The following is a 27,490-nucleotide window of genomic DNA, read 5'->3' on the forward strand; positions in this document are numbered from 1 at the left end:
TGCGAACCCACAGTCCACCTTTTCTGATGTGAACAGACACTACAAAGAGATAGAGAACACAGACAAGACACTGTAAGGGAAGTGAAAACTGATCAACTGGTCAATTCATATTGTAAGAACTCTGGGTTTGGTATCCCGACAAATATGTCAATGAACCAGACGAATCATTAAGCCCCATTCGCCTTAACTCCTCACCAAGGAACCTTCTGGGGTTTACTGCCCAGCTTAGGTCTAGGAGTGAATGATGCCTAAATTTGGGTCGCCAAATTGTCTCATCACCCAGTTCGGATTGAATGTGAGTTTATCTTACCAGCCACCAATTAGGATGCCCACAAGACACAGTGATTTCTTACCAAATCAAAAAAATCAGACAATGAGTCGTGCACTAACAACTATTTATTGAGTACAAGATCCTAATTATCACTACTTAAATTTAAACAGAGTATGCAAATTAATAGATATAAATAGTTATAAACAGGGTTACCTAGCAATTGGAAGAACATAATTAATACAGTTACTTTATGAATTATAAAACTAAGAGGTTGTAAAGACAGCTTAAGTTATCACTGATTCAGCATTAACTGGATTGCTGAATTTTAAATTATAGTTGAGACCAACGTCAGAGACTACTACAAGTTGGTGAGATTAATTTACGATTAACTCCTTGGATAGCTGACTATTTAAGATCATTGCAAAGCCAGGCTATTGAATAGATTAGAGTCCAAGTGTTGGTGGTTAGCAGTGTTTCCAGAGCTTATTCAATCACGTTCTTATGAGCAGTATGGTCGAGTTGGGATATCCCTGGGATGGCGGTATTGACGATCCGGATTCTTTCCCCTCAGTCTGGTTCAGTAATAACTGAAGTCGAATACATTTTAAAGTCCAACACATCTTTAATAGCAGGGTTCTTAGTCTGCAGCATTGATTTGGACTCCTGATAGAGTCCCTCTATGCTGGCAGAGCAAGAACAAAAACATACAGAAATCCACACGTTTTTATACAGATGAATAGGGTTGGAACATACTTAACGAGGGTCAACACCAATCATAAGCCGGGCATAGGTTGCCATGCGAGGTTACATTATTTCCGGCCAATCATAAATCGTCCATGTGCTGATCATGCTGCTGTTAGACATCAAAGGGGATAACTTCCTCATCTTCCAACTTGGAATGTTCTTCCCTGTTCCTTCTGTTCCTTATCTCCCAACCTGGAATGTCTTTCAACTTTGGCTAAGCTCGTTCCCTATATTGATCTGCCATAAACATGGAGACATTCAGACCAGTCCTTGACTCACATCAAAGACCTATCATTGATAAGACAATGCAGGCCTGCTGACTAAGCAAACATATGGCCCAGCAGGAGGGCCAGGCCACTTGTATCAATCTCAGTTACTAACTAATTAACCCTTTCTAACCATTTTGCATTCTGCTTCTTTGCCACGTAGGCATTTTAATATTTTACCGAAAACTGACCACGTAGGGATTCTCAGTATTAGCTACTGGAATATCAAGTTGATGTTAGCAGGGTTATCTGTTCCACTCGGATCCTCTGTTCCAATTGAATCCACCTTAGAAACGAGTAACTGTATCTGAGCAAGCTGGCTTAACTCCCCTTCCTTGATTTCAGACAACTTGTACAATTAAGAATCATACTTATCGCTGCCTATAATTGGCTGGTGTAGCCATACAATCTGACTTTTATAACCTCTTACTCTCTGTCCTGAATATACTTTGTACCTGTAAAGGTACCATTCTACATCTGCTAGGTAAAGATTGTTACAGAAGACGACAGAGAATCTTCTTCTAACTAGCAAAGAGAATCTGCGAGAGGTGTTCCAAGCACCTGCTTATATATCTTAAATTCAAAGAGAAACCTCTTTCTATTCAATTGGCCAATCTGGATGACACATGTAGCAGAAGGGTTCACCTCTTATGGTGTCAATCATTTCTAAGAGACACCTAAGTTCCTGGAAGATGACAAAGTTAATAAAGCATGGAAAGGTAGACATACCAGGTCCCATTTTCACTCCTCTAATTTCTCAATCATTTCTTTAACAAATGGTCCTATACAGGACCAGATAATGCATGACATTTTTATGTCCCACTAACGAGCTATTCCTGAGCTCAGTCCTAATATTGGCCGTCTCATCACTGGCAAGGAATGTTCTGTTCCAATAAACATTTTCATGGCTTTAATAAGTTAATTTTCCCAGCGTTCAGTTTAACTACTGACTCCATAGTGTGTGCTGAAACTTTGAGCTGAAACTTCATTTTGAGAACACATTTTAGGCAATTTAAAGGGCATTTTCCCTGCAATACCTCTCATTTAACAGTTACACAGACACTATAGGGCATCAACTCGATTGTCCAGAAACACATAAATAAAGACATCAGATTTAGAGGGGAGGGAACATATTTATAAAGCAGTTGGAATAGTAGATACATTTACATACAAGTTTAAAGTGTAAAAAAAAATAATCGATCATCCATCATTTTTTTCTTTCATATACGTGAATGTGGCTTCCTACTTGGCCTTCTGGCACATGAGTGTGAAAAAATATTGCAGTTTTCACATAGTTTCTGGTCATCAGGAATGGTTCTATTTTCTTTGATGAGAAAGATACAAAATCTCCAGGTTAAAAGAATGCATAAAACTGCAGCAGGTTTAACTCTATTTGTTCAAATTTACTGTCAACAGTCAACATCAACAACTACTTTCAAATTGTTACTCTTTAATGCTGGTTGGTTTGACTTGAGAAGATTTACTAGCAAAGAAATATATAAAAAGTTTGCTTTCTTTTAAAATATTTCCTCTTAACTTCCCCACTTCCATGCTCCCCTATTTTAGGTGACAGGACAGGACCGGCCATGCTGCAAATTTTTCCCCTCAGTCACATTTACTGCCACTCAGTCAATGTGACCTATTTCACCCTGATTGAGAACAGTCACATTTTAATCAGTCAAGGCTGCAATTTAAATAGCAAAGGAGGGAGAGAAAAAGCAATTCTCAAATTTAAAAAAAATTATAACTGAAATATTCTGTGTTTGGGGCTGTGATTTTCCACATCAGTCTCAGTTATCCCATGAAAAGAGGCACTTCACACCATCAAGACTCAGTTGTTTCTAACCATTCTCCGCTGCTCAACTCAAAGCACCAAAAATAAAGAATCGTGCAAAAAGGATCCTGCTGGCACGATTCTATAATGGCCTAGCATGCATGCCTTTCAATTTGTAATATTATAACCCAACACCAACATTATTAGGAAGTGCTGCCTGCAAGCAAGAGAAAAACAAATAATGTAGTCAAGCCAACCTACGCCATTCCATAGCTAGATCAGCAGGGGCACAGGCAGCAACCTTGGAGCAAATTGCCATCAGTCAGATGGCCAATAATGTATGGGAACAAAAATAAAACAGTAAAATATATACATACATACCTGTTCCATTACATTATAAAATACTAGGTGAGTAGGAAAGGAGGTTTGACCAGAAAATCTTATGTTCAGCCACTTAAGTGGCTCCTCAAAAAATAAGTCAGCTTCATCAATATAGCTATTATTTCCAGTCAGGTCTGGAGGACATTCCAGAAAGTGCATTTTCACTGGGCAATGAACATGGCTGTGGAGAAATGACAAAGAATTAAGCGAGACAGGCAAGCTTCATGCACCACACAATTACTGAGAATAAGTATTTTTTGTTAATTATTTCCTCCTTGCCTGCCTTCTTTTGTCTCCCCACATCAAGTGACTTTTCCAGCTGTGAGAATGGATCGGAGGCCTACTCCCAGATCCCTGCCAATACCCTTATAAGCAGCCCTCCAATTTTCTCTCCATTTCCATGAAGAAGTGGATAATAAAGTATTTCACATTAGGGATTTGTTTTTCAAAATTACAAAGCATCAAGCAGGACCAGACATTATGAAAGGGAGGTCTGCGTTTTCTCTTTGAAATGTGATAGTTCTCCTGTATTTTTTGGATAACGTTGCTTTGGGGGATGCAGTTGCGTTGGAAGGTTATGCAATTTGGACTTGTCACCACTTCCTTGACTGTTACCCCCCAATTTGCAGTCAACTGCCTGGAGATGCATTTGTAGGAGAGTTAATGTCCTTTTCATTCCCTTTCCTCTGGTCAAATGCATCAATATTGCTAACAGTCTAGGTGAGTCACTCCAGGCATGCTTTGAGCACCTTCTATTACTGGATTAGGTCCACTAGTTTGCTTACTTTCTTCACTGGGAATGACATTGTGGTGGATAAAGAGAGAATAACGTCCTTACTATACACAAATACTGGTACTGAGTACCTTTCCATTAAAAAAAAATCACTGGCTACTTAAAAATGTCATTTAGATTAATGGCCAGAGAACTACAGATCATACATAATTTCCAATACATCCATTCAATTTTCCAATATAGCATTGAAAGAACTACATACCTTGCATTCATTCATGGCCTTAGGACGTTCCAAAGCATTTCAAAGCTAATGAAGTACATTTTTTGAAATGTAGTCACTGTTGTAATGCAAGGAAATGCAGCAGCTAACTTGCAACTAGCAAGGTCCCACAAATAGCATGAGATGTTGGTTGAGGGATAAACATTGGCCAGAACATAAGAACGCCCCTGCTCTTGGAATAGTAAGTCCACCTGAGAGGGCAGACAGGGTCTCAGTTCAATGTCTCATCCGAAAGACGGTATTCTCAGGCAGTGCAGTACTCCCTCAGCACTGCACTGATGTGTCAGCCTAGATTATGTGTTCAAATTTATGGAGTGGGGCTTGAACTCACAACATTCTGACACAGAGGTAAGAGTGCTACCACTGAGCCAAGGCTAACACTGACTCTGCAACAATATTTGCATTTAAAATTTTAAAAACATACAAACTACACAACTGTATTTGCTGAAGATCAGCATTCATTTCATAGATTCTATCATACAATAGTGCAAGATATAGGCTTTGGGGGAGGGGAAAAGGGGAAAAATAATGTCTATTTCATTGTAGGCAAGACGATCAGCTGCTCCTGAGCTGTAACACAATTCTCGCAATTATCAGAGGGCATTATTGATGAATTTACCAATATTCTAAAATTAGAACGAGAACTCGATCACATGTACTATGATAGAGAACTTACTAAAGACATGAGGAAAAATATCAAACTTATGACCCATTCTACCATCAGTCTTTACTAAATAAATAGTGACTATGAGAAAAGCCATTCCCCCATCTCAGTTCATCCATACAGAAAGAACATACAGTGCCTTCATAACAAATCAGAAGCTTTGCTGCCAGGTTACCTTTTTACTTGTATTTAGATGTCACGGACATTGCTGGAAAATGAGTCACTTCCTCCAACGCTGAACTCACTGGCACCCAATATTGCAAAGCTTTGGTTTTAAACCCCATACAGCTGTAGTCTCACCCCATTTCTACATTTGTAAACAATTTTACAACACCAAGTTATAGTCCAGCAATTTTATTTTAAATTCACAAGCTTTCGGAGATTTTCTCCTTCCTCAGGCAAATGTTTCAAGATCTTGAAACATTTGCCTGAGGAAGGAGAAAATCTCCGAAAGCTTGTGAATTTAAAATAAAATTGCTGGACTATAACTTGGTGTTGTAAAATTGTTTACAATTGTCAACCCCAGTCCATCACCGGCATCTCCACATCATTTCTACATTAGCTGTTTTTGCTCTATACTTAACGTGCCTATAGAATGGTGTTGAATGGCAAGGCATCAGGAAGAACAAGGAGGGCTCTTCTCTCCCCGGCAGAGTGTCCTTACAGAGTTGCTGAACATGCTGCATCACATCCAGTGTTCCGCGCTGGTGAATTAAGCCAGTATACAGAGCTAGACAAAGATTAGAAAAAAGCAGAACACAGACTGCCGGCTTCTTCCACGCTTTCAAATTAGCCAATGAGTAGCCTATACAAAAAAGGGAATAAAACCAAATATTTATTACATGATTCCACTTAAGTGAATACAAATGTAAAAAAAATCTAAAGCCTATAACATTTTCTGTACTTAAACAGGAGTAAATAATATAATGGACCAGTAAATAATTTGAACTATATATTCCAGTGAAGTGCATACTTTTGTAAAAATTATGCATTTTACCAGATTTACATTCATATTTCAGTCAAAGATTGCATAGTTTAAGATTGTAACTCAGGAGCTTGTTGAAACAAAGTTAAAATATAAAAACATATATACCACTACCCCATTCATAATGTCACAACAGGAGAGAGCTACAAAAATACCTGGCAACAATCTGCCTCTGGAAATAAACAGGCTGAAGTCAATGAGATGTTATATCTTTTAAATAATCAATTTGAATGCATTTCTCCTTTTAAGAATCTTAAAATGCTCATCCATTCTCCATTTTTCAAAGCCAAGCATTTCATGTGGAAAACCTTTTAACTTATGATTTTTTCTTTTAAAATCTAAACAGTAACAGTTACACAAGTCAAGTGGGTTTCTTACATGAGGTAGAATTATCAAGAGGATACTTACCACAAAACACCATGCAGAAAGGCATTACTGGATAAATAAACCTGAATTCTTTGTGACTTAAGAAACTGTAATAAAGAAAATATCTATATAAGTTTTAAAGCGGGTATTCCACAGATGACATTTGAAAGTGTACTGTGTACATGTGCCTAAACCTCGTAGTGCTGCATGTCAATGCATCAGCATGCTGTGCACACATTTCCTCAAATGTTAATCTCTCTACACCATCCAGATGGAGCAAGGCAGTGAGCAAAGGGGAAGAGGTAATCAACTCAACCACTCATGCGCCTCCTAGTCTCTGCTTCAAAACAGAACAGCTTGTGTGTCTGCTCTCAGGGAATGAGATGGGGGTGCAGAGATCAAAATAAGCTACCTCATAACTACCACCTTTATGTAGCAAGTATTTAGTCACCCCATAATTTGTACTTCTATTTCTCCCAATTCTAAATTTCTGCATTACTTCCCAAAACAACAAATTCTTCTACATTATGAACAGTGCATATTTTATGGGAAAAGTAGATAACCATTTGAAATAGGAGGATACAGGGCTACTGGAAGACAGCAGGGCAGCAAGATTAGTTCTGGGTTGCTCCAGCAAAGAGCTGGCACAGACATTTTGGGCTCAATTTTAAAACTGAGCCGGGAAGGGGGCGGGCAGGGAGGGGGGTCAAATTGAGGACGGGAAACCCATTAGTACGGGTTTCCCGGATGTCCTTACAATTTTGACGTAAGGACATCTTTTATTTTTTTTGTCGGTTTCCCGCCCAACTGACCGGCCTGATTGACAGGCTGGTCACAGTTGGACGGGAGACCAGCCAGGGAGAGGACAAGTTCAGGTAATTCTGCAGGTAAGTCTGTTTGTATGGATGGAGGGGAGCACGGGGGTCATGAGTCATGGGGGGAGGGATTGGGGGTCAGTCACGGGGTGGGGGGGGGGGTAAATCAGGATCGGGGGTCATCACAGGGGTCCGCGATCGTTGAGAGGGAGGATCGGGAGTGGGAAGGATCGGAGTCGGGGGTCTGCGATCGGTTGGGAGGGTTGGGGGGGGGGTCGATGCAGGTAGGCTTGTTGGGCCTGGGGGGAGCACTCCTGCTCCTCCGGGCCCACAAGCTGTGCCTTTCTAGGCACCTACCTGTTAGTCTCGGGCCGTCTCACCTCCTTTCACAAAACAGAAGGCCGGGGAATCCCGGCCCCCGGGGTTGAAATCGGAAAGTTCAGAAAAATGGAGGCCCAAAGCCTCCTTGAAAAGTTTTAAGGCCTGACCCGCCTCCTGGGAGCGGGTCGGTTGCCCGCACTTCTTCCTGCCCTGGTGAAAACTGGAAATGGGCGGGTTGGAGGCGGGTCTGAAATGGTGGCAATTTTCAATACCCTCCACCCCCAACCCACCCATTTTTCACTTAAAATTGAGCCCTTTGGGTCAAATAGTTTGTAAATTCCATGATTAGGATTCTGCTCATCTTCAATCCTTCTGTGCTATAAGCTTCCATGGTTCTGTGTTGCCAAACCTTGCTTCCACTTTGTACGTTCGCAGGTCAGGAAACAACCATTTGAGAGAGTATAGAGGGTGGAGAAAAAGAGAGGAGAACTCAAAATCAGAAGGGAGAGATTTACACCTTATTGGTTTGCAGCACTACATTAAAACAGGAATAAAACAGGATTAGAATAAATTTTTGCATAGGACAATAACTTATAAAATGTAATAAATATTAAAGTGCATATTTGTGAGGTTATGCAGCTTCACCAATATAAATTATTAAACTGGATAAAGATTTCACTAATCAACTAAAAATGAATTCTATGAACTTGCATCAACGACAGGCACCTTTAATATCTTCTTGTAAAGATCATATTGTTCTGCTCTTAGCTGTCAAGAGTATCTTACAAAAGCAGCAACTCCATTGAACATGGTTGCCAAAAAAAAAGAATCAGAGAGCATGGAGTGAGTTACAAGGCTGAATCTAATTTCAGGACTTCAATATGTGTAAAACCACAAAATTGAAATAGTTTCAAATCCATGTTTAGGATTTTGATCCTGTCTTCAATCCCAGCTAGCCATTAGGATTACAGAGAGCCCCAAACTGAGTGGTACACACCTATACACCACGAGGGTCCATATCACCGCTGTTAGTAAAACTCTGTACTTCTTGGACATCAACAAACATCCGTGAATGAAGAAAGGTAAATGTGTTCCCATGATAACAGGAAATCCCTGAGTGAAATACCAGTGCCATGAATGTGAGCCGTAGAATGATCCCATGTTCTGAATCACGTTAAATCTGAGGAAATTCCATTGAACCATGACCCACTGTGGAAAAAAAAGCAAAAACAGACAGGAACAAAATGTAAATTGGTGATTAATTACAATTACATTACAGGGTTATAAATGGAACAAGACAAGAACATAGGTATTACCAACAGGGGAGAATGAACAGCAAATATCTTGGGTAGCCCTGCCCCAGAATTTTCTTCTTTATTATGTAAGTTTCTGAATCCAAAACAGCTTTATGTTTATTTTGTTTAATAAAACTTTTTTTTTTAAAAAGGACACAAACTGTAGGAAAATAAATGAGTGGTACAGAATCACCATTTTACATAGATACACAACTTAACATAGTTAGCATTTATAAATTAATCAATGAAACTAATGGACAATAATCGCTTCCCCAATTATCCTTATCCAACAGCAGCCATAGTAAATGCACTATTGGGAGAGGTACAGAGCAGGTAAACTGTTTGCTCTGTTGACGCACAAGACTTAACCATTCGAGATTTTTTTTAAAAATAAAGCAAAAAGAATTTAATCTATAAAGCTGAAAATAACAGGCACCAGATTTATTAAAAATAACCTGCCTCGATGCATTACAATTTGCTCCAAAGTAGGCCAGACCAGTGGCTTCAGCACAGTAGCTTTTGAAAGATCAATCAGTCAAAAATAAGAAAAAATACCCTACCTCACCATAAAATATTCGGTCAATGATCAGAGAAATCCCAAGTGTTAAGCATCTGTAAAACAAACAGCATATTCACAGAGATTCCAGTGGAAAAGAAATTCCATCGTTTAGAAAAAAACACATTTATTAGGTTTATCTTGAAAACGACTGGCACACCAACACATAGCATCAGAGTTGTAGGACACACATTTCCTCCATGCAAGTTCAGGATCTTAGCTGTGCCACCAGGAAGGAATGAGTCACCTTTAGCCACTTTAACCAACTGCTGAGAATTGTGCAAAAGAACAATATTGGTAAAAGACTAGTAGTAGTTGCTCACCAACAAAGAATGGCACACAACATACGATGTAAACAGCTTCTCTTCTGCATCTTTCCCCTTCTCAAAACAACCAATAGTGGGATATTTCCACTGAAAAATGAGACATGATTCTATATCCTACGATTTCTGCCAACATGTGCTTTTCGGACTCCTTTACAGGAGGATCTGGGACATGGTCCTACATTAAGGTTTTTCTCTACTTCGTGCATGGAAAATTACTGAGGAGTTGGCCACAAGTTCTGTAAACAATGATTCCTCAGGGATCAAGGGAGCTTCTTGGAGTGAGACTAATGCACAGCTGGCCCAGATTCTCTGAAAAAGTACTGGAGACAATCCAGAGAGCTAGTAATAGATTAAGTGAATGTGCAAAACTGTGGCAAATGGATTTTAATGTAGGCAAGGATAGATCAGAGTACTTTCTAAATGGTGAAAAGCTCAAAACAGTGGAGGTCCAAAGAGACTTAGGGGTCTATGTATACAGATCATTAAAATGTCACGGACAGGTACAGAAAATAATCAAAAAGGCTAATGGAATGCTGGACTTTATATCTAGAGGTCTAAAATACAAGGGGGCAAAGATTATGCTACAGCTATACAAAGCCCTGGTTAGACCACACTTGGAGTACTGTGTTCAGTTCTGGGCACCACACCTTAGGATGGATATATTGGCATTGGAGGGAGTACAGTGTAGAATGATACCTGGACTCCAAGGGTTAAATTATGAGGAGAGATTACACAAACTAGGGCTGTATTCCCTGGAATTTAGAAGATTAAGCGGTGATTTGATCAAAGTTTTCAAGATATTAAGGAGAACTGATAGGGTAGATAGACAGAAACTATTTCCGCTGGTTGTGGAGTCTAGGACTAGGGCGCATAGCCTAAAAATTAGAGCCAGGACTTTAAGGAGTGAAGTTAGGAAACACTTCTACACGCAAAAGATGGTAGAAATTTGGAACTCTCTTCCGCAAACGGCAGTTGATGCTAGCTCAATTGTTAATTTTAAATCTGAGACTGATAATACCTTTTGGTTAACAAAAGGTATTAAGGGATATGGGGCTACGAGGCGGGTATATGGAGTTAGGTCACAGATCGGACATGATCTCACTGAATGGCGGAACAGGCTTGAGGGGCTAAATGGCCCACTCCTGTTCCTTTAATAAAGTTTCAATACTCTACAGGGAGTGGGCTGGCTAGCTGACAGGCAACAGCAAGGGTACTGGCAGAGTGAGACCGGAATGAGGTCATCCTGAGAGAGGACAGCAGGTTCATGTTCCATGGAGCCACTGCCACTTGATGCCTCCTGTTATGCGCCACCTTCTCCTGCAAGATGTTTGGGTGATGTGGCTGTCATGATTGAATAGCTGCCATTGTGTGTGACCTGTGAGTTGTGGGTGTGTGGCTTGCAACAGTGATAATGTGCGAGGGTGAAGTGAAGCATCTGACTGGAAGAGTTGAGTACTGATTGAAAGAGTTTGTTGGTATGTGGTGCATTTGGTAAGTGGTGCCACTGACAGTTGACCTCACTCACTTTGACCACTCGTGTCAAATCATTGCATTTCTTCCTGCACTACATCCATGTTTATGGTGCTATGCTCCTGGCATTGACCTTGTCCCCTACTGCCTTGGGAGCATATGTCAGGAGGGCCTCTTGCCCCACTGTGGATATAGGATGCCCCTCCTTCTGTCCACCTTTTGCACCAAGGCCTCTAGTGCATCATCAGAGAACCTTGGTGTTTGCTCGCTCACAGGCCCGGTACAAACTCAGATTGGCAGGCTCGAGGGGCTAAATGGCCTACTTATGTTCCTATGTTCCACATAGGTGATAGGAGCTGGAATCCTAAGCATACCCGTGCAATGGATACAATCATAGAATGGTTACAGCACAGAAGCAGGCCAATCGGCCCGTCGAGTCCGTGCCAGCTCTCTGCAAGAGCAATCCAGCTATTCCCACTCCCCCGCCCTATCCTCGTAGCCCTTCAAATTTTTTCCCTTCAAGTATTTATTCCATCAAGTCCAAAATGAAATCCCTGCTCATGCCAGGGTTATCTGGGAGTCAAGTCCCAACTGGGTGTTCAGGCAGGAGGTACAGTCCTCAATATGAACATAAGAAATAGGAGCAGGAGTAGGCCGTATGGCCCCTCGAGCCTGCTCCGCCATTCAATCAGATCACAACTGATCTTCGACCTCAACTCCACTTTCCTGCCCAATCCCTATATCCCTTGATTCACCCTAGAGTCCAAAAATCTATCCATCTTAGCCTTGAATATATTATGAATATATACATGACACAAACAATTTGAAATATTGGCGAGGAATTGCTTACTGTTCTTGTTAATGCCATAGTCCTGCCTTTCCCCCTCCTTTTCATGTACTTTCCAAGAGTAGACAGCAAAGTCATCTTGCGTAGTCAGCTGTTCCCAACTTGGAATTTTACAACTAATAATTTATAGTTAGAAAATCAATGTTTTAATTTTTGCTCCTTTGTGTTCCAGAACAAACTCTGATCTTGACATGAAATACAAATGCAGGACTATCTACAGTGAAGTAATTTAGTTGCAGATTGCAAATAGTATTCAACAGCCAAAATGACAGAATCTGCTCTTAAATTGGTTTGTCTGAAATTGTTGCTGTCTGGACTGATATGGAGCAAACTCCTCCCCCTCCCACCTCCCCCCTCCCCCCTCCCCACACTCTTGTACATACCCAACTGGTAGACATTTGTGCAACAGTAGATCCAGTTTCTTCAGTTCCTGCCAGAAATGAGAAAATAGCAGAGGCAGCCAAAGGATGACAGCGGTGGGGCGCACAACAACTGCAAACGCGGTCAGAGCCAGATATTTCGAACTGCAGATAGAAATAAATAACACAATCAGATCTGCTTAAAGCTGCCCTTAAGTGTTATCACAAAAGTAAACAGCGCTTCTTTTAACTTGTCCCATTTTTTGCTATCAGATATTCCTTCCCTATTAATGTGATTCAGTTTCTGTCTCTTCGAAGTGTCATGTCCTCCTAGTTGAGCTCTACTCTTCAATGACATTTCCAATTTCCCACCATTTTCCCTGTCTTTTTCCAATTTCCCACCACCTTCCTTTCTACTTCAGAGACAACAGGCTGGCAGAAATAGCACACTGTATTAATTTCTCTCTTTCCTTTTCCTCTATCCCCCCATCCTCCCACAGATACAGAGATTTTAGCACAGAGAGATTGCATTCTAAAAACAAAAATCCACAGAATATCAAGTAATGCACTATAATCTTTTAACAGTAGGCAAATTATAAATAAAGCTCAAGCAAATGCAGAGGACATTAATTATCCCTCACTCCAAGACCTAGATGAGCAAGTTTTGTTTACTGAGAACTACAAACAACTCTGACATTGAGAAAAATAATCACTCTGCAATAACTTATTCCATGGGCATTACCATAGACACATCCTCTCACAAAGGGTACAATACTTTGTGCAGTCTCAAAAAAAAGCATGGAACAAAAAAAAAACAATTTTTCAAGGGGTTTTTATTTAGCCTCCTGAGGAGGGAGAATAATCACTGGTAAAACCTCAGGAGAAAAAAACTCCTTAACCTCCAACCCAAAAAAGGCTAAATAAATTATCTCCCTAGATAGTAGAAACAACAATGCTAGGGAGTGGGACTCTTCCCTAAGAGGCCAAACTCAAATCCGTATCCAGATTGACCTGCGCACATTCATTTAATCCACAGAGTGTAACCACCTGGTGTTGTCTGGAGAGAAAAAAAACACAGAAAAATGCTGGTGGGGTGGGGTGAAGGTCCTATCCTCAAACCAAACTCAAGTAAGCAATTCAGTAGGTTATGAGAATGTAGTGAAGAGTGTCTGTAGAGATGTCCATGCACTGCAATATCAACTAAACAAATTTAGACCATGAAGCTGCAAGAACATGATGTGAGGGGGTGGAAAGAAAGCATTGGAGGAAAACTAAATCATTCATGGGAGTAAAATTACCACTCCCTCCACAGAGTTTGCAATGGCTTTAAACTTCATGAGTCTTCATTAAATACAAAGGCCTGAATTTCCATAGGGTCCTTTTGATCTCCTACCTGTAATTTTGAGAGAAGATTGGCAGAAACAGTGTGAATGGCCAATTTTAGCTTTTACGCCATTTCTTCAGAGTTCCATCAATCTCCCGCCGGAGAACCCCGCAGAAATTTCAGGTGAATATCACATCACGTGATGAAACATTCAAATTGTTCTTTCAAGACTTTTCAAATCACACATACCATGTTTGCCAATTAATGGTCCTCACACATTGCAAAAAAAACTGCAATATGCCTGTCTATATGGACCCACCCAAAAGAGATCAACAATGATTATACCTTTTCACCTTCATGTTCCCAATATATTTCTGATTATCCAAAATGCTCAGAACAAATGAGTCACAGGGACATGGTCTTCCATACTGGCTAGCTTCCAAAACAGAAATAGTCAGTGTAAACAAGCTGCTTACTCAAGAATATTTGATTAACAACAAACTGTTAGTTCAGCGCAATTCCCTCTCAATGTTTGTATTTTTTTTAAATTGAAGTTTTTTTTTCTATCTTATATAAATTCTTCATTCTGTCCTGTCCACAAAATGTGCTTTTGAGGAAAGAGCACGCAGGTGATATTTTCACTAGCAGCGGACAATGTCACTCTTTTAAAAAAAAGTTAGGAAGTGAATCTGCCTCCTACTTTCTCTATGGAAAAGCACTCTGTTCAATGGCTTGCCATGAAAGTAGATCGGAGATCAGGCTATACTGCTAATCAGGCTAATCTTACATCCTATGCTAAATTATATAATAGCATTTAGAAACAGGTGTAGAATTAGCAAACATTTTCCTGACCTACTTCCAGTCTTTGTACCCTGAAAAGGATAGTAATAAAGTATAAAGCTGGTTAGAACAGCTTCCATACTATTCGTAATAGTCCGGGTACTGCAATACCACGTGAACCAGGAACACAGTTGGGAGAAATACTGGAAGAAAATAAAGAGAACATTTTTTAAAAAAAACAGTCTCATCAAATGAATTGGTATGGATACTCATTAAGTTCACATAAAATAATTTTCTAAACACAAAATAGTTTTTGTTGTACAGTTAAGGGCAACAAATCCCTATTTTAGAAGTTGAAGCTTTGAATGCACAGTGTTGCAACTTCATTCTCCATTACCGTCCTTAGATGGTGCAGTCCATGCATCTGACACACAAAACTAAATTAGACCTGCACAGTTGTGAAATAGACAAAATGATACTACAATAGGATTCTTACCACAGCACAGAGTGTGGTAACCAAGATCTGTGGTGTCAATGTCTTTTTTCTCCTTTTTGATTTCTTAGACCATTGCAACAAATACAATTCATGACAGTAATTATCCTGTTAAATAGAGAACTTTCCACTATATCTAGATTGTAATCACCTTATAAAAAAAATAGGTTCGATGTCTCTAAAATGGAGCCTTTGAGGTCTTGGAGGCTAGTGCTTGGAGGAATAGACAAATTGGGGTGGACCAACTGCTGTGGAGCTGGACTTAAAGATCAGACTTTGAAGGACAATAAACTTGGGGTGGAAAGAAAGAAAGAAAGAGACTTGCATTCATATAGCGCCTTTCATGACCTCAGGGCGTCTCAAAGCACTTTACAGCCAATTAAGTACTTCTGAAGTGTAGTCACTGTTGTAATGGAGGAAATGCAGCAGCCAATATGCACACAGCAAGGTGATAATGACCAGATAATCTATTTTTTTTAATGTTTGTTGGTTGAGGAATAAATATTGGCCAGGACACTGGGGAGAACACTTCAAAATAACGCCATGGCAATTGGGGCCCCCTCAAGAGGACATTTAACGTCTCACCTGAAAGACGGCACCTCTGACAGTGCAGCACTCCCCCGATGCTGCACTGAAGTGTCAGCCTAGATTTTGTGCTCAAATCTCTGGAGTGGGACTTGAACCCACAACCTTTTGACTTAGAGGCAAGATTGCTACCACTGAGCCATGGCTGACTGAGAGTCGTGCTTAACGAAACAAATATTTTCTTTATGGAGTGCAGTTATTTTTATATTAAAAAATGTGTCCCCCTTACCTAATTCCTTTAACTTGTATTCACACTTCTAAAGATCACATAACATTTTTGTCTAAGATTTAGTTTGGCTTCTTTAATGTTCATAGTACTTAAGGAGTTAAAACTAGCTTCACTCACAGAAGAATGTTCCAGTTCACTCTTGTTATAAGTTGTTGCAATAATTTGTCAATTTGTCAGAAAAACAAGTGTCCAAGTAGACAATGATTCCAACTTATCTTATATGTGCGCACATTATAAAGTCTATTGGTGTGCTGAATACTACAGATACTAACTGTATCATGCCTTCGGTGCTTATTGCATGATAATTCTTCCATGTGCTTCACTCACTTTTGAGTCTCTCCCTTAAATTGAGAAAGACTTGAAGCAGAGTCAAAAACCTTGGAAAATTTCCATATCGCACCAATAAAAAAAAAGAAAAAAGCAATCTGCTTACCACCCATTTTGCAATCTCTGCGTTCTCCTGTTTTTTTATGATAGAGTATAGTTTTACATCTGCCAGTGCTGCCAGAAAAGACTGGACTAGTCGAGGAACCCAGATCTGCAAAAACAATTATGGCAGGTTCATTGACAGCAAGTTTAAGTTGTTGGGCAGATTGCAAATGTAAATCGTTGCTCAGTGACGCCAACCCGGCCACAGCGAAAGAACTACCCCCTCTTGCACCATTACTGCTAACAAAAGTACAGACAGGGATGTGAAGCTCACATTTTTTATATGAATATGTATCTGTACAATCAGAACATTTTCTATATAATCTGAATTGATTCAATTCTTCAGCATCCTACATAACACAATGCAAGTTGTGGCTCTGAGACTATAAATTCATCACATCGAGTTCTAATTCTTCATGTGTCAAAGCATGGTGCCAACCAGAGGATAAGAAGTTAGTCTAAAGGAAGAACTGAAATCAAACGGCACCCTGCAGCAGCCAGATTAGGCCTGGGAGCAGGTCATTTCACTTGCCTAGGCAGCAATGCACACAGCACAAAGACAGGAGGGTAAAAACAGAACAGAAAGAAGCATTGGACAGAATGCAAAAATCTTAACTCTTGTGCAGACATGACTAATATTTTTTCTTCTCTGTACTTATTATTTCTTTTCTCTTCCCCAGCTTAGACTAAGGTAAAACCAATTATACACATTCTGCAGAAAAGCTGAGAGCTATTTCCAGCACACAAAGATTCCCAGGATCCATAAGACACCAATTTTTAAAACTGCTTGTGTATATGGAAAATGGTTTAAATTGGGATAGACGATATTACCCCATATCTGATCTCACCAAATCCAAAAAATTCTGTGCCCAGGCCTGTTTTCAGGGTCCAATCTCTGATTCTCTTGGGCCAGTTGTGGTAAAAATCCAAATGTTGTTTGGTGGCAGCGCTTCTAACAAATTATCCTGAGGGAAACAGCTGTCCTCAAGTCAGCACCTCCCCACAACAACACACTGCGGCTGTGAATTTCAGCAGATTGAGGTAAAAACAAAATCATACAAGGAATAAATCAAATATTTAATACAACTTAAAGGCCTTTATTTTCAGCATCTTCTGGCTAGTTAGAAGGATCAACCAATTGCCAGAATTACAGTATTTTATTTCAGACATTGTTGCAAGATACATTTACTACACATCATACCAATGAACAGACAAGCAGAGGTTTCCAGCAAAAGTCAAAAATGTAGCCACTAACTTTCCTAGCATTTCAATTAACAAACATCAACCTCATTTTCTGTGCAATTTTTGAAGAGACAAGGCTGATTAGTTAAAAAACAGTTGGTACCTTACCAGCAGTTGAACTGTATCCTTCTTGAATATTTGCAACAATTTATAAAAGCTTGCAAAGAACAATGGGTAAGTGTAGCCTCGCAGCCTCTCTTTCCATTCCCAGGTTAAATAACCATATTTGAGAATGTTAAGGTTATAATATTAACTATTTGTTTTAAAAATAAATAAAATCATCCATCTGTCTGCTGTTAGCACCATGATTGATCCTGGAGTACCATGTGACCACCAAAATGTGAGCTGATTGGGTGTGAGCTGTTTTCTGATTAATCCCTGCTAGGCAAGAGTTTAACAACAATCTACTAGAAGATATAATATATATTGCCCACCATCTTTTCCCATGGTTGGCCCCTCCACTCCACAGCTGCTCGATCCCTCATTCCCAGAAGCAACTTCAGACCTTCCGAGAGACATTTGGTCCTCTACGCGCTCAACTTGCTAAGGCCCTGCTCTTCCTTCATAGTAGATTGTACTATCAAACTTTTGGCAATGTTTTTAGAAGAAAAAACAAGGAAGATTGACAATGTAACAATGCAAATAGCTTTGGTCAAAAAAATGCAACTGGGGTTCTTTTGTTTATCTGGATGTGCCAGGCGGCAAGGGATAAATGTATTAGAGTGCACAGACATAATTCAGTTCACATTTTATAGTCATGTATTCTATCCTTATTTTTATACAATACTTTGAGTTTATATTATTATTCATAGTTAAATAGGAACACATATAGCAATTTGGGAAGCAGAGATAATTGGAGTTTGGGGGTTTCTTTGCAGTGCAGACTGAGGAGCTGGGAGACTCAAAACTGAGGTGCTACAGCACTACTATTGGCAGGAAGGTGTAATAATAGTGTTAAAAGTTTACCAAGATGGTATCCATTATAAATGTGCACATTGGAGCTTATAATGGAAGTGCACACTGATGTGAGATTTTTAATATTATTACAGATTTTTGGGCCAGGTTCTTCCTTCACAATTTTAACTGAGCAGGAACCTGGCACTTCCTTACAAAGAGTGCCACATTTCTCTCTCTCTGGGTACAGTGCATTGTGGTCAGTGGCAAATGGGTGAGAATTTTTATGTGTCAATTAATTTAGACACAGATGATTAAAATTGTATTTTACAATGCCAATCTATCAGAGACAGTGTTTAAGTTTACAAGTGACTAAGTGACACTAACTTTTCCTTTACAGTACTGAAATACATTCTGGTTGACATATCTAGCTATCCCAAAATCTTTCCTCATTTCGTACAATTTGTATTTAATTTTGGCAATCCCAGTCAACAAATTATATATATAGTGTCAGGCCATATTTGAGGTGTAGTTGTAGCACGCACAAAGGTTTTCATGTCTTGCTTTCTGTAATTAAAAGGAAACCTTCATTCATATTTGCCTTGTACTACCTACTAATTTTTAGTATTTTTCCCTCTTCCCTCATTAGATTTTGTGGACCATTTTCTGACCAAGCTGCATGGGGATGGGCATAAGACTTGCTATCAGACGTCTTGTAGACATCAAACACTAAGAGCGAGCACAAACGCACGTGCCAGGTCGGCTTCCCCTTAATTCCCCAGATTGGTCTGAAATATGCAATTCACTGCATGCAGAATCACAGCTGCAAATGTGTAAACCATCACTCCATAAGCTTTTTTGTGTGTGATAGAGAAGAATATAAAACCACATTTAAAAAAAAAGTAATTTCAGGAACTCAGCAGCCTTTTTAAGTCAAGGTTACTGTAAAACAAATATTGTAACATTAGGTCTCATTGGTCAGGAGCATGTAATGACCCCATATATCCCAATTCCATTCCACTCTACTGTCATAAATAATCAAAAATGCAACCTGACCAGGATTAAAAGTTATACGAGATCTGTGATGTCCAAAAGATTGGCACATCTGTGAATTCCAATAGACTGATCTTAAAGTTACAATTCTTACAATGCGCATGTATAATTTACATGTAAAATTTACACAGAATTACATTAAATGCACAGCACAGAAACAGGCCATTTGGCCCAACAGGTCCATGCTGATGTTTATGCTCCACACGAGCCTCCGCCCTCCCTACTTCATCTAACCCCATCAGCGTATCCTTCTATTTCTTTCTCCCTCATGTGTTTATATAGCTTCCCCTTAAATCCATCTATGCCTGTCACCTCAACGACTCCTTGTAGTAGCAAGTTCCACATTTTAACCACTCACTGGGTAAAGACGTTTCTCCTGAATTCCCCATTGGATTTATTAGTGACTACCTTATATTTATGGCCCCTAGTTCTAGTCTACCCCAAAAGTGGAAACAGCTTCTCTACCCTATTAAAGCCTTTCATAATCTTAAAGACCTTTATCAGGTCACCCCTCAGTCTTCTCTTTTCTAGAGAAACAAGTCTCAGCCTGCTTAGCCTTTCCTGATAAGTATAACCTCTCATTTCTAGTATCATCCTAGTAAATCTTTTTTGCACCTTCTCCAGTGCCTCTATATCCTTTTTATAATATGGAGACCAGAACTGTTCACAGTGCTCCAAGTGTGGTCTAACCAAGATTCTATACGAAATATATGAAATTTACGGATGACACAAAGATAGACCGTGTGGTTGATAGTGAGGAGGAAAGCTATAGACTGCAGGAAGATATCAATGGACTGGTCAAATGGGCAGAAAAATGGCAAATTGAGTTCAATCCGGAGAAGTGTGAGGTGATGCATTTGGGGAGAGCAAACAAGGCAAGGGAATACACAATAAATGGGAGGATACTGAGAGGTGTAGAGGAAGTGAGGGACCTTGGAGTGCACGTCCACAAATCCCTGAAGGTAGCAGGACAGCTAGATAAGGTAGTTAAGAAGGCAAATGGAATGCTTTCCATTTTTAGCTGAGGCATAGTATATAAAAGCAGGGATGTTACCCTGGAACTGTATAAAACACTCGTTAGGCCACAGCTTGAGTACTAAGCACAGTTCTGGTCACATTACAGGAAGGATGTAATTGCACTAGAGAGGCTGCAGAGGAGATTTACGAGCATGTTGCCAGGACTGGAGAATTTTAGCTATGACAACAGATTGGATAGGCTGGGGTTTTTTTCCTTGGAATAGAGGAGGCTGAGGGGTGATTTGATTGAGGTATACAAAATTATGAGGGGCCTAGATACAATGGGTAGGAAGAACCTCTTCCCTTAGCGGAGGGGTCAATAACCAGGGGGCATAGATTTAAAATTGGTAGAAGGATTAGAGTGGAAATGAGGAAAAGATTTTTCACCCAGAGGATGGTGGGGGTCTGGAACTCACTGCCTAAGAGGGTGGTGGAGGCAGAAGCCCTCAACTCATTTAAAAAATACCTGGATGTGTACCTGAAGAGCCATGACCTGTAGGGCTACGGACCAAATGCGGGAAAGTGGAATTAGGCTGGGTGGCTTGTTTCTCAGCTGGCGCAGACACGATGGGCCGAATGGCCTCCTTCTGTGCCGTAAATTTTCAATGATTCTATACAAGTTTAAAATAACTTCTCTGCTTTTCAATTCTATCCCTATAGAAATGAACCCTAGTTATTTGTTTGCTTTTTTTAATGGTCTTATTAATCTGCAACGCTACTTTTAGTGATTTGCGTATCTGTACCTCCAGATCCCCCTGCTCCTTTACCCCATTTAGACTCTTATTTTCCAAGGAGTATGTGGCCTCCTTATTTTTCCAACCAAAATGTAATACCTTAAACTTATTTGAAAGCCCAAAGGATATTTGAAGACCATGTTGTGTGCAACTTCGAGTGACTGCCAATACTCATCAGGAACAAAGCTCGTCTGGACCAGAATGCAGTTCACCGTCCTCAAAGCTACAGTGAACATAATTAAATAGGTGTTTGAACCTAATAATCCTGGATTAAAAAAACAGAAAAATTACAGCATTATTGAAGCAGTAAAATATTTTGATGGATCCAAATACCAGTTGTATTTTTCTGAGGCGGGGGGGGGGGGGGGGGGGGGTCACCTTAGAAATTTTTCATAGAATAAATGTTACACCTTGGGGAAAAAAAACTTATAATCTCACATGAGTACTTGTATAGAGAAATGTTATCCAATGAAGCACTTTCCACAAAAATATGCGCGATTCAATTTTTATTCTTAAAGAAAATCATGTTCCATAAGTAAATAGTATGCATGCTAAATATTCACTAGATAATGAACATCGTCTTGCTCTCCAAAACACCCTATTCTATAAAGTCCTGTATACAATCTCCGCACCTAAATCAGTGGAGAGAACACACTGGGGTGATTAGAGAATTTACTTGGTATATCTGATTCCTGTTATGAGCAACAGCATGTTTTGGTCAAATTCTGGAGCCATTGTAAACCATTTTTTAAAACAAGTGTCTGCCAACTTTTTACTTGGATTTATTTCAAGCGAACTAACACCCTTGCCTATCTTGCCAAACTCATAGAACCATAGACACATACAGCACAGAAGGAGGCCATTCAGCCCATCGTGCCTCTTTGAAAGAGCTATCCAATTAGTCACACTTCCCTGTTCTCAGAACATAAGAAATAGGAGCAGGAGTTGGCCATAAGGCGCCTCCAGCCAGCTCCGCCATTCAATAAGATCATGGCTGATCTTCTACCTCAACTCCACTTTCCCGCCCTATCCCCATATTCCTTGATTCCCTTTGTGTCCAAAAATCCATCGATCTCAGTCTTGCATATACTCAACGACTGAGCATCCAGCGCCATCTGGGGTACAGAATTCCAAATATTCACCACACTGAGTGAAGAAATTTCTCCTCATCTCAGTCCTAAATGGCTGACCCCTTATCTTGAGACTATGCCTCCTAGTTCTGAACTCTCCAGCCAGGGGAAACAGCTTCTCAGCATCTATCCAGTCAAGCCCTCTAAGAATTTTATACATTTCAACCTCGCATTCTTCTAAACTCCAGACAGTATAGACCCATTATACTCAATCTCTTCTCATAGGACAACTCTCTCATCCTAGGAAGCAATCTAGGGAACCTTTATTGCACCCCCTCTAAGGCAACTATATCCTTCCTTAGATAAGGAGACCAAAACTGTACACAGTACTCCAGATGTCATCTCACCAGAGCCCTATACAATTGCAGCAAGACGTCCTTACTCTTATACTCCAACCCCCTTGAAATAAAGGCTAACACACCATTTGCCTTCCTAATTGCTTGCTGTACCTGCATTTTAACTTTGTGATTCGTGTACAAGGACACCCAAATCCCTCTGAATATCAACATTTCTCAGTCTCTCACTTCTAAAAAAAATATTCTGTTTTTATATTCTTCCTATCAAAGTGGATAATTTCACATTTCCCCACATTATACTCCATCTGCCACCTTCTTGCCCACTCACTTAACTTGTCCATATCCCTTTGCAGCCTCCTCAGTTTATTTTCCCTCCTAGCTTTGTATCATCAGCAAACTTGTATACATCACACTCGGTCCCCTCATCTAAGTCATCAATATATATTGTAAACAGCTGAGGCCTCAGCACTGATCCTTGCAGCACCCCACTAGTTACAACCTGCCAACCCAAAAATGACCAATTTATTCCTACTCTGTTTTCTGTCCGTTAACCAATCCTCAATCCATGCTAATATATTACCCCCAGTCCCAGGAGCCCTAATCCTGTGCAACAACCTCTTGTGTGGCACCTTATCAAATGCATTTTGAAAATCCAAATACGCTACAAACACTGGTTCCCCCTTATTTACCCTACTAGTTGCACCCTCAAAAAACTCTAATAGATTTGTCAAAAACAATTTCCCCTTCATTACCACTTCCTTAATAATAGATTCTAGCATTTTCCCAACAACTGATGTCAGGCTAACTGGCTTATAGTGCCCTGTTTTCTCTCCCTCCTTTCTTGAATAGCGGGGTTACATTTACTACCTTCCCATCTAAGGAATTCTGGAAGATCAAAACCAATGCATTCACTATCTTTGCAGCCACCTTTTTAAAGCCCTCATTATGTAGGCCATCAGGTCCAGGGGATTTGTCAGCTTGTCCCCATAGCCATGCAAATTTTTCCTTTTCAATTATATATCCAGTTCCCTCTAGAAAGTTACTATTGAATCTGCTTCCACCACCCTTTCAGGCAGTGCATTCCAGATTATAACAATTCGCTGCGTAAAAACATTTCTCCTCATCTCCCTCTGGCTCTTTTGCCAATTATCTTAAATCTGTGTCCTCTGGTTGGCAACCGTCCTGCCAGTGGAAACAGTTTTTCCCTATCTACTCTATCAAAACCCTTCACAACTCCTTATTTCTCCTAGAAATGTATAGTGGACAGCCGTGGTTGGCAAACATTTTTGTGTAGGCGATCCCTTCATCTAACTTCTGAAATGTCAGCTATCCAAAGAAAAGCAATGCTATCACTGCAGAAAACATTTACTCGTACACAGTAACAGAAATAATGTACTGTTACATTCGGCCCATTGCATTTGTGTTGGCTCTTACCCAAAACTAATCCGATCTGGCCCGATGAAAGGTCATTGACCTGAAACGTTAACTCTGCCTCGCCACAGATGTTGCCTGACCTGCTGAGTGTTTCCAGCATTCTCTGTTTTTATTCCATTCACACTGCCCTGCTCTCATCCCATTGCTCTGTATCTTCCTGTGCCTCAAATATTCTTCCAATTTCCCCTTAAACTCTACCACTTTCTGTGGCAAAGCAGTCCATTCTCCAACAACCCTCTGCATAAAGGGATTTCTCCTAAACTCTCTCCTCGCTCCCTTTGACAATTTTAAATTGATGATTCCCCGCCACTGACTCCCACCAGGCTACTATCCAGGCGCAATGGGCCGAATGGTGACCTTTGGGATCCTGCGACCCATTGGAAAAACTTCACTCCAGCTGATCGGAAGAGGTAGGTAGGATCGACTGACTTATGAGTATGCTACGGAACTATTAGCTAACAAAAACATTCCCCGTCCAGAGGGTGCATCAAGCTCTTTCAATTCGAATTAAAGCCTGCCACTTTTTCAAATGATACGGCTGTACTTGAACTGTACGCAACGTTGTTCATAGACACTTTAGACTAACGCACGGGATATTGTTCAATGAGTCGGCAGCTGGGAAATATTTCAAGAGAACGGGGCTCTTCCAAGGGCTTTTATAAACAGAATGCAGCGAGATGAATTGCAAATACATTTGCACAGAGCAGTGGCGAGAAGACACTAAGCTGGCTGCCCATCCTGTACCTGCACCCTGCTCCGTGCTGGAGCGCTCTTTGCTGTACAGCGTCGATTTTCTCTTTCTCAGCCTGACAGTTTGTGAAGCCGCGGAATGTCTGTCCCTAAAGAGACTGTTCCTGAGTTTCTCCATCCTGCCGCCTGCCCTCCACTCGGGCTCAGCGCTCCATCCACTCCCTCTTCAGCCAGCTTCCTCTCCCGCCACGTCATCCCCCTGCGCGCAGAGTTCCTGCAAACTAGGCCCGGTGGGTGGGCGGCACCAGTCAGTCAGCCAGCCCGCCTGCCCGCCCGCTCCTCACATTTTAAAAATAACATTCGGGAAATCAGCGGCACGGTGCCGGTCGGGCTCCCCGACTGGGCCACGGGTATCTCAGGTCCCACTGGATGAGGCTCCTTCCAACCCGAGAGGGGGCCGGTTACCAGGGCGACAGCTCTCCCATCCTATGCCCCGTCCCCCCCCCACCGCAGGCTGATTATATCTCAGGGCTGGACATTAGTCGCCTGCTTTCCCACTGGGCTGCACGGTTAAACATAAGCGTAAGAATTCTTTCTTTGGTTTGGTTTTTTTTTAAAACCGCCGACGCTCTTTTCTGACGTATCTGGCCTGAAAGACTACAAATCCCATGATGCCCGCTTTCCGCAACGCATGCGCAAACGCGCAGGGGGCGTGGCCACCCCCGGGGCTCAGCAGGCGTCGGCTCGCGAATCCATTCACCTCCCAGAGTAGAACGTGGCCAATCAGAACGGCGGGAAGGGGGGCGGGAGCGAGAGCGAGCGCGAGCATAAGTTTGGCATCAAAGTTAGAATGAGTTGAACTCCAGCGCTGCGCTAAGGCTGTGGGCTGCCCAGGTCAGGAGAGGCGAGCAGGATCATTCACAGGGGGGTAAGCATTCTGCATTTTACCCAAGTCATTGATAACTTTGTTATCCATTGGAAGTTTAAACAGCAAATTTAACTTGAAAAACTACCCCCCCCCCCCACCCCCCCCCCGGATCGTTCAACTTATGAGCAAGTTTTAGGAAAATGCAAAAAAGAGACGCACGGATTCAAAGTTTAACATTTCTTTTCTTAAGTGAAAACGATTTTATCAGTGAATGCTTAGTCTGAATTTTAATCTAGGTCTTTTTATCCTAAATAGGGAGGGTGGGGGGAAAGCTGCATTTGAGACCCTGGGGTAGGATCTGAGTGTTTTGTTTAACGGGATTTCAAAATCTGCTCTGTTGTAGTGGACAGTGTAGAAATGTGTTCTTCAACAACAAAATCGTTCTAGTTTTGTTGAACTCTCTGTAACTTTGGTTAATGACCCCTGCACCAGACTCAGATCATGGATTATCCTCACAGTTGCCATTGACCATCGGACTTTACCTCCCCCCCCCCCATGCGCAAAAACGCAGGGGGCGTGGCCACATTTCCCCCTGGGGCTCAGCAGGCGTCGGGTTGCGAATCCATTCAACTCCCAGAGTAGAATGTGACCATTAGCACAGCAGGAAGGGAGGAATGCAAGTCCCCCCCCCCCCCCCATTTAGGATACAAAGACCTAGATTAAAATTCAGACTAAACATCCATTGATAAAATCGTTTTCACTTAAAACATGTTAAACTTTGAATCTGTGCGTCTCTTTGTGTACGACTTGAATGTGGGGGGCTTGATCAAGAAGTTTTCAGTTTTTTTAAAAAATGGCATGTGGTTGAAAGCTGTAGACTGCAGGAACATATCAATGGACAGGACAGGTGGGCAGAAAAGTGGCAAATGGAATTTAATCCGGAGACGTGTGTGGTAATGCATTTGGGGAGAGCAAACAAGGCAAGGGAGTACACAATAAATGGGAGGATACTGAGAGATGTAGAGGAACAAAGGGACCTTGGAGTGCATGGCCACAGATCCCTGAAGGTAGCAGGACAGGCAGATAAGGTGGATAAAAAGGCATATGGGATACTTTCTTTTTATTAGCTGAGGCATAGAATATAAAAGCAGGGAGGTTATGCTAGAATTGTATAAAAACATTGGTTAGGCCACAGCTTGAGTACTGCATACAGTTCTGGTCGTCACATCACAAGAAAGATGTGATTGCACTAGAGAGAGTACAGAGGAGGGTTACGAGGATGTTGCCAGGACTGGAGAATTTTAGCTCTGAGAAAAGATTGGATGGGCTGGGGTTGTTTTCTTTGGAACAAACTAGACTGAGGGGAGATTTAATTGAAGTGTATATAAAATTATGACCGGACCATATAGTGGATAGGGAGGACCTATTTCCCATAGCAGAGGGATCACCAACTAGGGGGCATAGATTTAAAGTAATTGGTAGAAGGATTAAACAGGAGCTGAGGAGAATTTGTTTTTCACCCAGAGATGGGGGGTGGTGGTGGTCTGGAACTCACTGCCTGAAAGGGTGGTAGAGGCAGAAACCCTCAACACATTTAGAAAGTACTTGGATGTGCACTTGAAGTGCCGTAACCTACAGGGCTACGGACCAAGTGCTGGGAAGTGTGATTAAGTTGAATAGCTTTTTTTTTTGGCCGGCACGGACGTGATGGGCTGAATGGCCGCCTTCTGTGTTGTAACTTTCTATGATTCTACGTATACACATTTTTTCCCCAAGGTCATTTTTGAGATCCATTTAATGTTGACTGTTCTCCAAGATTTGAGATTGCTGTCCAAAGCC

General features: G+C 41.1%; 2 protein-coding genes across 4 annotated transcripts in view; one reads left to right on the top strand and one right to left on the bottom strand.

Moving 5' to 3' along the window:
- The window catches only part of si:ch211-121a2.4 (transmembrane protein 205), a 47,221-nt gene that overhangs the window by 2,307 nt on the left and 17,424 nt on the right, over window positions 1-27,490 (top strand). The window contains exon 1 of one of the 2 annotated variants that reach the window (XM_067990053.1): window positions 25,602-25,711. The exons of the other annotated variant lie outside the window; for it this stretch is intronic. The gene's annotated coding sequence lies outside the window, so the exon portion shown is untranslated. Of the gene's footprint in view, window positions 1-25,601; window positions 25,712-27,490 lie in introns of those variants that run through there. 2 annotated transcript variants of the gene reach the window in all.
- On the bottom strand, window positions 392-25,081 carry pigb (phosphatidylinositol glycan anchor biosynthesis, class B). Of its 2 annotated transcripts, none has more exons than XM_067990052.1 (12): window positions 24,838-25,081; window positions 21,359-21,456; window positions 17,644-17,757; window positions 16,298-16,402; window positions 14,630-14,760; window positions 12,478-12,618; window positions 9,456-9,507; window positions 8,598-8,809; window positions 6,507-6,571; window positions 5,702-5,918; window positions 3,437-3,617; window positions 392-2,605 (listed from the first exon to the last, which is right to left on the bottom strand). In XM_067990052.1, the coding sequence occupies exons 1-12, from the start codon at window positions 24,959-24,961 to the stop codon at window positions 2,489-2,491; spliced, it is 1,557 nt and encodes a 518-aa protein (XP_067846153.1). In that variant the 5' UTR covers window positions 24,962-25,081; the 3' UTR covers window positions 392-2,488. The 2 variants fall into 2 exon arrangements, with proteins under 2 accessions (XP_067846153.1, XP_067846152.1); XM_067990051.1 differs by having other exon boundaries at window positions 21,359-21,498; window positions 24,838-25,080.

The sequence above is a fragment of the Heptranchias perlo genome, chromosome 9, assembly GCF_035084215.1.
Source record: "Heptranchias perlo isolate sHepPer1 chromosome 9, sHepPer1.hap1, whole genome shotgun sequence".
NCBI classification, from domain to species: Eukaryota; Metazoa; Chordata; class Chondrichthyes; order Hexanchiformes; family Hexanchidae; genus Heptranchias; species Heptranchias perlo.